This window comes from Quercus suber, unplaced genomic scaffold (genome assembly GCF_002906115.3).
Source record: "Quercus suber isolate HL8 unplaced genomic scaffold, Cork oak 2.0 scaffold_36, whole genome shotgun sequence".
In the NCBI taxonomy this organism is placed as follows: domain Eukaryota; kingdom Viridiplantae; phylum Streptophyta; class Magnoliopsida; order Fagales; family Fagaceae; genus Quercus; species Quercus suber.
The window spans coordinates 1969923-1985196 of record NW_027069501.1 but is presented as its reverse complement, the minus strand read 5'-3'; the positions used below and the strand labels follow the sequence as shown (position 1 = coordinate 1985196).

The 15274-nt window shown below is 33.6% G+C and overlaps 1 protein-coding gene across 1 annotated transcript; it reads right to left on the bottom strand.

The window, feature by feature from the left end:
• Positions 1 to 404: 404 nt before the first annotated feature.
• Positions 405 to 5951, bottom strand: LOC112003835 (lysophospholipid acyltransferase 1). Its single transcript, XM_024036054.2, has 8 exons — positions 5459 to 5951; positions 3868 to 3923; positions 3183 to 3403; positions 2651 to 3059; positions 1903 to 1988; positions 1076 to 1139; positions 854 to 972; positions 405 to 721 (listed from the first exon to the last, which is right to left on the bottom strand). Exons 1-8 carry the CDS (start codon positions 5758 to 5760, stop codon positions 581 to 583), a joined length of 1398 nt encoding a protein of 465 aa, XP_023891822.2. The 5' UTR covers positions 5761 to 5951; the 3' UTR covers positions 405 to 580.
• Positions 5952 to 15274: the final 9323 nt, after the last annotated feature.

Below are 15274 nucleotides of genomic sequence, written 5' to 3'. Positions count from 1 at the left end.
AAAAAATCAATCATTATCTTTTTATATATTGATAGATGAAGTAATGGAATCGAATCATGAAGGGTTAATTGAAGTGTCCCTAAAATTTTATTAATTTTTTTTTCTCAAATTCTGTTTAGACAGCCTTTTAGCATGTCAATGGCTCAGTGCAGAGAGAATGACATTCTCATCCGACTCTTTGTACTTGGAACCGTTATGCTTAAAATTTATTAGTATTTTTTTTTTCCTCAATTTCTATTGCAGGCCAGAAATTGTTGTTATAGATTTTTTTTCCCCTTTGGGTCAAACTATATGTTTCTAAAAAAATCTAATAACTAAAATGGCCAAAAGTGTGTTTCTAATTTAAACAATTTAAAGCAAAAGCTAAAACATTATATTTAAATGTGGAACAAGATCAAAAGTAGTGAACTGAAAAGATGAAAAGTTTATGAATTGATGTAACATTATATTCAAAGCTGAAAACAATTGTTACAGATGATCATCAATTGACAAGGTGGAGGAGAAACCATGGAAAGCAGTTTTCTTCCACTCTCCTGATCTCATCAGACCACTCCAAAGAGAAGAAAATGTGTTGTCTACCTTACTGTTCTTTCCGAGCTTTAGATCTAACAGGCTTTCCAGGTCTAATTATGTAACCTAGGAGGATCAATACTATGGGAACGATGGTTCCAATAAAATATACGCTCCCATACGAGGCGATTGTTTCGCGCAGGCTTAGTACCTGTCCAATGCAAGCACATAAGCATAAGAAACTTAGTTTTTTGGTAAAATAAGCATAAGAAGCTTGAAAGCAACATGTTCTGGATCCTGGTAAAATTAGTGTAGTGATTGTGTAAGTGAGAAAAGGACTAACCATGAAACCAACACAGGAGTAGTTCAGAACCAAGACTGTGTAAGCAAAGTTCAAAAACACAAGTATCTTCTTAAACAGACCCATAGTTGGAGGAATAGCTTGCTGCCATCTGTAAATGACTGTTTGGACATAAATAAAATAGTAAAGGCAAACAAAGAATTAGTTCAAATATCTGAACAAAACACACTGCGAATTAAAGAGAGGGGGAGGTCTAATCAATACCTCTTGAACCAGCAATCATCAAAGCTGACTGAACAAAGAAGATGATGTATCCAGGATATAATCCCTGTAATTTGAAGCGACAAGAAGCATAAGGCAGATGTAAATTTGCGTTGAAGTTGAAATTGAAGACAAAAAAAGGCTCATACTTCCATTAATAAACGGAAAACTTCATAGAGAAACATGAACAAAAAAAAAAACTTGTTCTTTGTTCTTAATGAAGCAAAGTATGAAAACTAGTCACTGCTTATACCATCTCTGAGATAAAGAGTGATTATATTGATTGGGTAGAGGGAAAACATAAAATGCCTAATAATCAAGTTGCAATATTTAGGAAAAATTTTGTGTGTGATAAGGATAAGACCAGGTTAAAATTACAAGGACTCATAAAAAAAATGGCACTATGAATGATGATTCATGAAAATAATAGTGTACTTTCTGCTTTACAGATTCTGTTATTTATATATGGTTATGGCAACATTTAAGATTAAAGGATGCCTCAATCAAAGAAGAATTTGGTAATATGAAACAGGAACCGAAAGATGGCAGAAATTGCACCATGAACCTAATAATATGAAAGAAACTGCAGTATATAAAACTTGATAAGGTGAAAAGGCTCTGTAATCACCATCAGAAACAACACCAGGTTTATCAAAAAACAAGGGCATTGATTTGTTAAAAAACCTAAAAATTGGCACAGATAGTGAATAGTAAGAATGAGATACATTGGCCAGGAGATTGAATTAACTAAAAAAATGGCACAAGTAATAGCATGGGATAACAAAATATGCAGGAGAATCAGAATATAGTAAGGCTGAATTTATACTTACATGCCAAACAGCACTGACAGTCTGTGTAGCCAGCAACTGAAAGAAACCAGCCTTCTTGCCCTTTGGAACGAGTCTCTCATAAACATCTACAGCAGCACAAGATATTAGCTATTCACTTTAAACATTCATCTTTTGCTTTGATGTTCTACATACTCATATATCCAAAAAGTACTGAGACCAATTTTAGAAATCGAAGTCTGCCACTTCAGCATTTAGTAACCTGTTGTTCTAGGATTGGATGGCACAAAAGACATCCAAATAGCAAACTTGTGAACTAACTTTGTTCTTTTTTAAAGAGATATTTTGACTTATAATTTCCTATAGCAATTTCAAAGGGTAAAGAATACAATGTGTCAATGAATTGGATCAAGATTCTAACAGGACCATTATAACAGGAAATAATATTTTCAGCCCACAGGATCCAATTGTTACAAAATTAAATTTAAAAAAAGAATGATATGGATTACAGTTCAGTTTAAGTTTACTTTTACCAGGTAAATCAAATTATCGATTCAACTCTTTTCTGATTCATTTTTTTTTTTTAAAGTTAGTTTCTGATTCATTCTGAAAGAGGGGAGGGGGGGGGGGGGATTCATGATTCTGCAGCCTAACATGGACTTCTTGATTTTAGTTTTCCGATGCAAAATCAATGTTTATGGGTAATCAAAAAGTATATATTTCCTTTCAGATAACCAAGCAAAACCTAGTATATAAAGGAATGGAACACTCAGATAATAGAGAAGCTTACAACGACGCAACCAGGTGCTGACTTGGATATTCCACACAAGTGGCAATTCGACTGCACTCTTTGCGAACTCGACACCTAGAATGTCAACATTTTTGGCACGGTCCCAGCGTGGCTTTGGTGGAGAAGATTCTGTCCATCCAGAAAAACCCAGGCCTGAAATAATAATAGAGGCTTCTGAAATTGACCAGATGAAGTAATATTTCCAGCGTGCTGTAAAGCCAGCCACGAACTGGTAACTCAACCGTTTCCAGAATCCCCATCCTTGGTATATGGGATCGGTAAACCGGGACAAAGGATGCTGAGGTACCAGGTACAGATACAAGGCCATGCAAAAAGCAGCTTGAAGAAGGGCTCGAACCATTGCCCCATATGGTGATGGTGAGGGTCCATTCTCTGAATAGCTCCAAATCTGCAAAAGATTCAAAGAGAAAAGAAAAAGTGGAAAACAATGAGAGACTAGAAAAGCTAAGAGCACTTATTCTCTATTAAACAAGGAATACAGAAGCACAAATTGAGAACACGATAGACCTACCCCCTTTCCTTCAGTCCAGTCAAGATAATCCTTCATTTCATAAACTGGACCAGCAAAGTGACTACCACAGCTGAGGCAGTAACCAAAGTACTCAATCAATGAGGGCAACTTAATCAACCGATTTTTCTTCTGTGTCTCACTCAATCCTTCCTCTTTTAATAGCCCATCATTGTAATTTATTGCACAGGAAATGACTTTCAGTGTTAACACCATCAGGGCTCCTAAATATTAGAAGGAAATACACAATTAACTGACACATAATTACCACATGTTCTTATGCATATGAATGAAAAAAGAAAAAAAGGGGGGGGGGGCGGGTGGGTGTGGGGTGGGGGGGGGCATTGAACATGATCAACATAGGCAGTTATGAGCTTCAAAAATTAGGAGAAGGTTGATAACCACCAAAAACTTTATTGAAGTTATCAGTCACTAATCAGATAACTCCTAGTTTTCATTGGAAGACATTGACACTCATCAGAACCCAGGAAAAATCAGAAAATAAAAGGATGGCAATCAGTCGAAATCAGGTGCCATATAAAGGAACAGGCCCTTATCTATCAAATTTATCAACAGGAAATCATTAAAAATAATTAATCCAAGAAATATAGTGTAAAGAGTAGTTATTATCATTTCACCTCTATATGACAAAATGTGAGTTAGGTACAAAGGCTGAAAATGTGCTTACCTGTGGCATCAATACCTCCTTCCTTCCATGCATCACCACTCATGTAATAGACATGGCTACACATGTATACAAACGGTCAAGAATCCAAGATAAAAAGGCATATCTTTAAAAAAAAATTGAATTCCAAATAAAATGCACAGAAAAGACATTTTCAAATATTCTTCAGAAATTAGTTGAAGTTTTAAAATCAGTTAAGACCAAAAAAAACAAACAAACAAACAAACGTAGCAATATTTTTAGTTAAAAATCTCTAGGGAAAAAAATTGCAGCAGGTTACATGGAATCAATAGCCCCATTTCCAACATGAATATAAAAATAATAATTTTAAATGTGTTCATGCATCTAACAAGTTCAGGAATCATTTTTCCCAAATTGGGGTAAAGCTGTTTACTATCACTTCTCTCAAACCCCTGCAGAAGTGGGAACCTTGTGCACTAGGTATAACTTTTGTTCATGCATCCAAAAAAAAAAAAAAGAAGCAGGACAATTTAGTAGGTCACGTAGAATGCAAATTATCAGATTCATAAAGCAGAGAATACTTCAGTTTGGGCTAGATTTTTTATTTTTTCAAGAAGTTAGCTATTTTCATATTTGTTATCAGATGATCTGCCTGTCATGGCCTCCATGATTGGCAAGGTGACTCAACTGATTCAACAACTTAGGCAAAAAATGTGAAATGCTTACAATGAAATTTGGTTACATTCTAGTAATCTCTAGACAGTCTATTTGCACGTGAGACACCTCCCAGCTACACTCTATACAAAAGGAATATTTCCTTCGCTTGCACCAAAACATGTAAGAATGTGATCACATTTTTAGTCTTTCTTCGGGCTTAGAACATTAGACAAACTGAGGATAGGAAAATTTATTTGCCCTCTTCTATGTTGAAATATGACAAAGACCCTATTTGTCAAATTTAACAATTACCTTTGCAGGGAAGCCACTCTAGTCGTCCCCTCTTATCCTTTTTTTTCATTAAAAAAATAATAAATTACCTTTGTTCTTCATCAGTTTTTTAGCAATTGCATCAACATTTAAAAGGTTGGAGAAAGGCAGAAACAACAACATTAAACCAAAACACTATAGGGAAAAGTAAATGGGAAAAAATAATTCAAATGCAAACTTTCTCAAGTTCTACTACACCGCATGCCAAGGTCAATCCAATAAGCTCAAACCCTTTACTTACCATTGAACGGTTTTCCAACCAGACCATTAAAACCTTGCAAAATACAAATCCAACTAAATTCAAATTGAAAATCAATCAAGCATCCAAAATTTCATATTAAAACTTGGCATTAAAAGGCAATAAACACGTCATAATATACCAATCTTAAAAAAAAAAAAAATTATTAAAAAAAAAAAGTGTCATTGTAACCGCAGTTTCTATTGCTTTCACCAATGACAAAATAATGTCTAATTCGATGCTTTCAATCAACATGGGAAAAGGGAAAATAAATAAATAAATCGCTTTTTGTATAACAGTGCACATTGAAATTCTCACGCATTCACATAATATCAAACTTACAAATCAAAGAAACCAATAATTTTTCTTCGAATTAAAACAAAATTGAGAAAAAGTAAGAATAAATACCAGCCAATAAGATAGCCAAATCCCAAGAAGAACGTGAGAACCCCACATCGCGAGCGAAATAGCACCATCGAAGCGTAACCCAACAACATGGGGACCAAAAAATGAAGATTCGAAGAGAACCCAAATGAAAGATAGGATAGAAGAAAGCCTGACACGGCCGAGTACAGGTGCTTGCCGAGTCGACCCGGAACGAATCGCCAGAGGAAGCTCACGGGTATGGTGGTCACGAAGCATAGGAGGAACCTAAGCACCGGGACCGACACACCGATCGCTCCCGCCATGGAATCCAGGTGCAGCTCCATAGCTAATTAGCGTTGACTCGGTCAGAAATCTGAGTCTGAGTTTGGCTCTGGCTCAGTGAGTTGAGTTTCCCGGACTCGCTGGAACAAATCTGTGTCCTCGTAATTTTCAGGGGATGTGTAAACCAAAAAGCAAACAAACAACGTTAGTTATTATGAACCGTGAAGTGAAGGGAAACTAAAGTGGAAAAAAGTTCTAAGGTATATATAATTCGATTCAGTCATGTGAAATTACTGAAATGCCCTTATACGTTCGGATTGGTGGGTCCGGCAATAGCCGTGGCCGTTCGATAATCGCACGTTCGCGTGGGAATAACGTTTTTGGATTTGTGAGTTGTGCTGATACTTGGAAATTGTCTTGTGCCTCTGCCTCGCCGAATCGGAGAGTGTCTTTCTTCTCCCAGCAGACAGAAAGAGAGATTATATAATAGTTATAGTTATAATTATACAGTGACTGTACTCGTCCCATCATTGGAAACGTGTAACTCTATCTTTGCGGAAACAAGTCAGCGTACGGTGATTTTGAGACGGCTACTAGCAGTACATTCGTTTGGGATAACAAAAATTGATTCTTTTTTTTTTTTTGAGGAAAACAAAAATTGATTCTTTATATAGTAATTTTATATATTCCTAGTGAAATTAGCGTTAAAACTTTTTTAAAACAGTGTACTAACAAATAACTTATCAGCGCCTGTGGCTTTAAAGTAAATAATTTTTTTTTTTGGGTAAAAATGTGACTGAAAACATAAAATTAAACATTTTTTACCAAATTAAATACGAGCAACCAGAAACAATAAATCTTGTACGAATAATATTATAATCACAAACTATTTTTATTTTATTTTTACAAATAGTACTGTAGTAACTTTTTTACTAGTTCTTATATGAATCTATCACTATCATTACTTTTCTTTTACTAATAAATGCTCATCACATCAATTACTTGTTTAGAATGCACTTATAGAGATAAATATTATTGCATTAAAGTATGTGTAATAACCACTAATTAATAAATAAATGGGGAGGGAAAGGTGGGCTTTGTTTTAAACATCGAAAAATTCTTGGACCATGACCAATTCCACCCTTATTTTCACAACTATTCAACATGGATGATCGTGAGTGGTAGAAAAATGATTTTATATAAAAGTGACAAACAACCAATCACAAGTCACATATGATAGTTGTGAAAATAAGTATGGAATCAGTTAAGGTCCTAGAATAACTCTTGAACTCTTCACACTAAGCATTACAAAGTATGCTAATTCCAACAAGTTAAAGTAGAAACCTCATTTGTGATTGAAAATGTTTATATGTTGTCTCTTTTCATTCATCTTACAAGTCTATGGACTCCATGAAGTCGATCTCTCATAAGCCTATGGACCTTACATCTGTGGGATCCATAGGCTTGTGAAAGGCATGCCACATGAGATGGGCATTAATATGTCTCTAGATATGACTTATTTTGATTGGCACGTAATAAAGTAGTTTAGTGTTGGTTCATGTATAAGTAATGTTCTACTCACATCTCATATCTATCTTATAAAATTATGAAAAAATTTATGACAATTTTTTGTTTTTAACACACATAGGATAATTGTGGAGATAAGTGTAGAATTTGTTAAGGTCCTAGAATAACTCTTGAACACCTCACACTAAACATCACAAAGTGTGCCAATTCCAACAAGTTAAAGCAGAAACCTCACTCGTGATCATGAATATTTATACGTCAACTCTGTTGAGTCAGCATCTTAAAACTCTATGGACTCCATGAAATCGATCTCTCATGAGCCTATGGACCTCACATCCATGGGATCCATAGACTTGTGAAAGGCATGCTACATGAGGTGGGCACTAATGTCTCCATATATGAATTATTTTGATTGACACGTAATAAAGTAGTATTGGTCTAGGATCATCTAATTTAATGTTCTACTCACATCTTATCTATCTTATAAAATTATGAAAAAAGATTTTTGACAATTTTTTTTGTTTTTAACGTTACTCAAACAATAATAAGAAATAACTATCTCATGTATATGCAGCATCCCCCACAATAGCATGAGCATCCCTTTTACAATCTATGGATCCCACACAATAACAACAACAACACACCAGATACCTTGTGATACAATGTAATAATTATCTTGAACATCATATAAAACACTCCTCTCACAACATTGTTGTTGTTGTTGTTTGTTGTTTTTTTTTTTTTTTTTTTTTAATGAATGCAAAAAATGGGGTCTCTAGTGAAGACACTCATTGACTTCACTTAAGTGACGGCAATAGATAATACCACGTGTATCACATAGGCCTTATTTAAGCTATCGTTCGAACCACTCCTCTCTATGTGCTAGGACAAGGACTCCTACCAATATTTCTCATAGCCCATAGAGCACAAACCCTTCTATATATTGTAATAATTATCTCATGCACAATTGCACATGAACATGAAGCATATAAAGTATTCCTTTCACAGTCCACAATGTAACTCAAATGCTAGCCAAGGACGGAGCCAAAATTTAGAGTTAGGGGCGGTGGCTCTACTGCTTGCTGTATGCGGCGACTTCGGCCTTTGACTCTACTACTTAACCACTACAAACTTTTGTTTAAAACTTTTTGAAGAGCCGGGTAGTTTGTTTTGAGTAAAATAAATTTATTGGGCTTAATATTTTTTAGCTTTATTATTGGAAATTTTTTTTATTGGGCTAATTTTTTTGGGCTTGTATATTTTATTTTATATTTAATCTATTAATTTATTATGGCCTTTAAAAGGTGGAAAATTCTAAAACTACAAAATTTTTACAAATTACTAATGTGGTGAGTGATTATTGGTAAGTAAAAAAGTAATGCAATTGTACGAACTAATAAGAATTTGTTACTTCAATAGTTTGCAAAAAATATTGTAAAAAAGTTTGTGGCGATAATTTTACTCTTAAAGAATTGATGGCATTGTTAAGGGGGGTAAAGTGTAATTTTATTGAACAAAATTACTAAAATTAGTACCTATTAATATACTATTTTTTTTTTTTTTTTTAAATTCGGAGGTGGGGAGGGGGGCATTGCCCCCAAGTTCATATGCATCTCTGTCCATGATGCTAGCTAGCTTTTGAGACGAATGAAATACGTTTTTGTTCAACAAAAACAAAACAAAACAATGAAATACCTTTTTGACGAGAAGGCAAATATTTTTCAAGGTAAGATACAATAATCACACTTAATAGTTGGGCTAATACCATGTGCTACTAAGCACAAGCAACGCTTAATACCTTATAAAAGGTCCATGCTCCTCTAAGTCCCCCGCTTCCTTCTAACAACTTATATTGATTAGACATGTCTCACAAAAACAGTATTATGACAATTATATACGTAAGGGACTTGCGCAGCCAATAAAAGATAAATAGTTGTAAAAAATGGATAATGAAGCAAAATAATTTTAAACATGTTAAATGATGTTTGTTCATGGGATAGTTTTTGGAATATGCCCTCTTTTTAACTTTATATAAGTCACATTAATTAATTTCACTATTTTATTTTGTCCTGAATATGAAGACTTTAGGCAAGGAGATCTTTGGTGAATTGCCTAAAGTCTAGTGGGGGAATTGCCGAATTAGTTAGTGGGGGAATAAAAACAAACCAGATTCTTTAATGCCCGTCCCCAGTACATGTGCAGCCGAATTTGCTGTTGTGCTTATTGGCTTATTGTTCAATTGAATGCAGCCATTTAAACACCTCTTGGCCTTGGAGCTTGTCACTTCAGAGTTCAGACCTCCCCACCCACCTAAAATCCCACCAGTACATCCATGCAAAAATTGTGGGTTCGTACTTTGTCCAATAGGAGAAGAAAAAAATGGAGGGTTGTCCTTTGCAAGAGACATGAAGTTGGAAAATTTGATAGTAGAAGTAAGACAACAATTAACAAGGGAGATGTGCTTGTGCTATTAGCTTTGGACCAAGCATTATGTACCAACCCATCCATTTTTAATAGTTTTTAGTGCAAAGCTGATATTCAATCGTTTCTAAATATTTTTTTTTAGTCCCTTTTTATTTTTGTCTTTAGTTTAGTATTTATTATTTTTCATTTTCATCCTTCACAGTTAACATAAATTTCAAACATAGTTCATCTATTTAGAGATGACAATGTGCGACACAATCTGTTAATATGAAACAATTATTTGTGGTTTAGTTTTTATAGTAAATGAGTTTATGTTAAAATGGGTCGACTCACTTTAACACGATTAATAAATGAGTTAATGCCATGTTGACTTAACTCGCAAATAACCCGAAATGATCCGATTAATATAAATAAGTGTTATTTTTATCTAACATAAATTTGGATTCTAAATACAATGGAGTAATTAAAAGAATTTTATTGGTTATATTGATAAATTCTTCATTAACCTCTAAAGTCCCTAACCTTTTACCTAAAACAATAGGGGGAAAAACTTTCCATTCGCTTTATTTTTTTTTTTTAAAAGTTCTATTAAATGGGTTATGTAGTCAACTTGTTTAATAAATAGGTTGTGTTAAGGTTGAGGTCCTTAAAGATTTTTAACATGATTATTAAATGAGTTGGATTAGAGTTGAACTATGTATTTAAATACCCTTACTTCAACACAACACAAATGTGACCCGCTAACACAAATTCAAGAGAGGCTTGATGCATTTAAGGGCCTAAGGCAAACATTGAATTGACGCATTTTATTAAATATGACCTTTTTAAAAAAAATTAATATTACTCAAACTCTATTCTATTGTGTTTAGATGCAAAATTACTAATTAACTTGAACCACATAGAATTTTTGTTTTAGGAAGTCTATAGACACAAAAAAAAAAATTGACAAAACACCTATTGATGTAGCAAATTGATAATGGTAAGTAAAAAAAATGATCCTAGTGTTGGATCTAGATGAGAATTAGTAAAAGTTTGCCAACTAAAGTTGTAAACACTCGATTTTGCACTAAAGTTGTCTCCTAATGAAAAAGGTGCTAATCAAATAGCAGATTTCAGATTCACGTTCCAAGGCACTTTTGGCATAGTAGAACTCAAAATTCGAACTAGGCTATTTCTGGTAAAGTTGTATAGAATCAAATTTCCCTTCAGCTATCAAAATTTCAGCTTAATAAGAATTTTTACTAAAAAGATATGATCAAAATACTAAAACTTATTCTGATTTGAAAAATCAACTTACTCTTATCCTAATCTCTTTTTTTTTTTTTTTTTTTAGGATTTCCCATACGTTTTTTGCTTATTTTTTAATCTGATTGGACTTAATTTTTAAACAAACCTAGTTTATTTTCTAAGCAACTAGATTGTAATTTAGGAGACAAAGCCTTGTATATTTCATTTATTAGATTGTAACTCATTTAAATAAATAAGAAGTAGCCCTACTAGATTACAATCTAAAAAAGGAAAATTACAAGGATTTGTTTCCTAGATTACAATCTAAAAGAAAAGATAAAGCACTATCTAGGAACCAAAATCTAGATTCGGAGGCTAGGTTACGGAATGGGAAGGTGTCAGGCACCCATTCCGCCTAGACGGAGTCTGGTCTTCTAGGCTCAAATGACTGTTTATATACCCATTTAAATGATGAATGACATTACAATGACATATTAAAATCCCTACATTCAATATTAATTCACCCTTTAAAAAATCAAAATCTGCAATTTTCATTTAAGAAGAAAACCACTTTTTATTATTAAAAAAAGTACAAATCTGTATTTAATGAAAATACAAGTTTGTTCTATATGCTTGAAAAATCGTTGATCTGGAAATACAGACATGTTTTTTATTCAGAAAAAAATTTCAGATCTATATTTAATGAAAATACAGTTCTGTTTTTGTTTAGAAAAAATTTTAGAAAAATTTTCAGATCTGTATTTAATGAAAATACAGATCTATTTTTGTTAGGAAAAAATTTCATAAAAAATTTCAGATCTTTATTTAATTAAAAAATAGATCCGTTCTTGTTTTGAAAAAAAAAAAAAGTAATTAATTGCAGATTTTGAAATTTAAAGAAGAAATAATTCAAAAAACATGTTAATCAACTAAAGAAAAGTCCAAGTAAACATGTGAACATGGCATATATAAATTGTGAACAAGATCATATTGAAAATGAAATCAAACACATATTCATGAATACCATGCAATGAACCACACACATATATATCAATTAAGAAAGGGAAAAGATAAACACAAGAACGAAATTAAATGCCTACTTGCATGAATGTACACTTCAATGGAAGAATACTTTAGAAATCAAAGAAATTTGCACTTCTTTGAAATCTAAAATATTTTTTACTTACAAAAAATAAATTCTTAAAGCCAAGGCTTCCAAAACGTCTTTAACGTAAAGGGAGCAAATAAGTTAGAAAAAGAAGGGCCCTAATAAATGAGTCAATGTCATGTCGACTTAACTCGCAAATAACTCGAAATGATCCGATTAATATAAATAAATGTCATTTTTATCTAATAAATTTGGATTCTAAATACAATGGAGTAATTAAAAGAATTTTATTGGTTATAATGATAAATTCTTCTTTAACCTCTAAAGTCCCTATACTTTTACCTAAAACAACATGAAAAAAAACTTTCCATTCGCTTTATCTTTTTTTTAAAAATTTTCTATTAAATGGGTTATGTAGTCAACTTGTTTAATAAATAAGTTGTGTTAGGGTTGAGGTCCTTAAAGATTTTTGATACAATTATTAAATGAGTTGGGTTAGAGTTGAGCTATGTATTCAAATACCCTTACTTCAACACGACACAAATGCAACCTGCTAACACAAATTCAAGAGAGGCTTGATGCATTTAAGGGCCTAAGGCAAACATTGAATTGACGCATTTTATTAAATATGAATTTAAAAAAAAATTAGATATCACTTAAACTCTATTCTATTGTGTTTAGATACAAAATTACTAATTAACTTGAACCACATAGAATTTTTGTTTTAGGAAGTCTATAGACACAAAAAATTTGACAAAACACCTGTTGATGTGGCAGATTGATAGTAGTAAGTAAAAAAATGATGCTAGTGGTGGATCTAAATGAGAATTAGTAGTTTGCTAACTGAAGTGTTGTTAAAAATTGTCATGAACTTTTTTGTGTATTGCTTTTTTTTTTTAGAGTGCTACATTTACAATATTTTTCATAACAAATTTTAGATGTTAAGTTTTACTAGTTATAAATTGAATGCACATTTGAAATTATTTTTTTGCCTACCAAACACAGCCAGTAACAACTTGCTACTTAAAATTTGTTGCGAAAGTCTTGTGCAAAATATTGTGGACATAACTTTTTTTTTTTTCTTATTTTTCATTTGATAATTTTTTTTTAATTTATTGGCTAATATTTGTGTTTAATTAATATTATACAATGAAAGAAATAACCCTATTGGTTAAAATTTGGAAGACTTTTTACTCGGAGCCTTAAACGACTGCTTCATTTGCTTATACTATACGAATGGTTACTCCTATATCTATCCAAATTTATTATTTTTTATAATTATTTGTTATGTAAATAGTGGAGAGGAAGAGATGAAGTGTCATTATTCATTAACCAAAAAAATCAGAAAACCAAGAACCAAAATTCAAGATGGGAAAAATAAATGAATATATAATATGTAAGGATGCAATTTAGGTCCCTTGCCCAAGTGATGGATGAACTTAAGCCCAAAAAGCCCAATATAATGAATTTGTAGAGAGTAAGTTGGAAAACTGGGCTTTAATGAGTTGGACAACAAGTAAGTGGATTCAGATGACAAGAAAAGGAAGATAGACCGATTTAAATTAAAGAAAATCATTCTCAACACAGTTTGAGGAGATCAGTTCTTATATATTTCTCTCAAATTTGATTACAAATTCAGTTCTTGATTGCTACAGTGTTTTTCTCGTAATTTCTCGATCCCTTCTTCTCAGAGTATGCCTTCCATTTTATACTATCTTTACCTTTCATCTCTACCTTCCACATGCAGATCAGATTGTTGGTGTTGATCCTTATCCTATCAGCACATTCCTAAAGTCTTTAGGTAGTAGCTGTAAGTCTGAAAGTTACTATTCAGGTATCACTTCCTCATCAATGCAGCCAAAAAGTTAGTTGCAAAGTATTTAATGCGATAGTAGTAGCTTTCACTTTAGATATTTCATGACTTTCCTCTATCCTGTTCCTTCCTAATACTTATCCTCATCCATGGAATAATCCAGAACATTACCCCTGGTGGCAGACCACAACCTCTGACCTTGGCTTTGCTCAGCCAAGGAGGTATTCTTCCTTAGACCACCCTTTTGGATGGCTTTAATTGGATTTCATTTCTTCATTTACTAACACGGATCCTTATAAAAATGTTTATCCATCTTCGGATTGTTTTATGTCCTCGGATTAGGCACCTGACCCAATATATACATAAATATGGGCTCCTGGGCCTATCACCCCTATAATAACCTCTTGAGATTCTTCTTTCTGGCTCCTTGGGAAGAAAGGAGGATTTCGATGTAATGATAATTCCTCCGCGCCCATTTGACATCACCTCTGACAGTACAAATGCCCTTTTTAACTGTCCAAGGCCCGCTCCTGACGCTTCAGCATACGAGACATACCCTCATTAAATTTTTACGGCTCCATATTTCCCATGTTCTACGGTGCGATGCGAATCCAACGACTGAGGATTTTGCTGGAACCTGGGTGGGAATTTTCCCGCTTGTAACTTTCTTTTTGATATAAATACTGCTCGAATCAACCACTCATCTCACTTTAGCATTCATTTCACTTTAGCACTCATACACTGAACCTACGAACTTACCCAACTCATTCGTGTCCTCTCAATTACCAAGAGCTTGTCTGAGGAGAATTTCTTCTTTCTATAAGTCTTCATAAACCTTTTCACTTTATTTTTCCACACACTTTTTTTTTTTTTTTTGTCCTTTCCGCCTCGGCTCCTCTTATTTCTCTCAATCATCTTAGTTCCTCCAAACCTTCTTAGGAATTGGTAGATTCGCCAATTTGGCAGACTCCGAAAAGGGAATAGAAAGCTTTAGAGCTCTGTACAGGATCCTGTCAGGATTGTTTATTAGGTATTGTAAGGAGGGTGAGTGGCATGAAAAAAGGCAAGAAGGAAGTGGTAATCCCAATGATTACCTTTATAGAGGGTGGGATGAGAATTCCCATGGGCACCATCACTAGGGATTATCTTAGGGCTTATAGGTTAGCTCCCATTCAACGTGCTCAAAACATGTTCAGAATCTTAGGGAGTGTAGATGCCCTTAATGAAAAAATGAGTTTAGGGCTGACCCACCACGATGTCAATTGGATTTCAACCTCTACCATCTAAAGGGGCAGGGGTACTACCTAAAATCTAGGTACCCTGAGGTTAGGCTCATCTAGTGCTTCCTAGACTCCAACAAGGGCCTAAACAAGGACTTCTTAATTGTGTCAGGGGAGTGGCACGATGGCCTCCCTTGCCCGTTGAGAGAGAGGAAACCAGGTGGGGTCTTAGGTCTAGATTAAATATTTGTATTTAA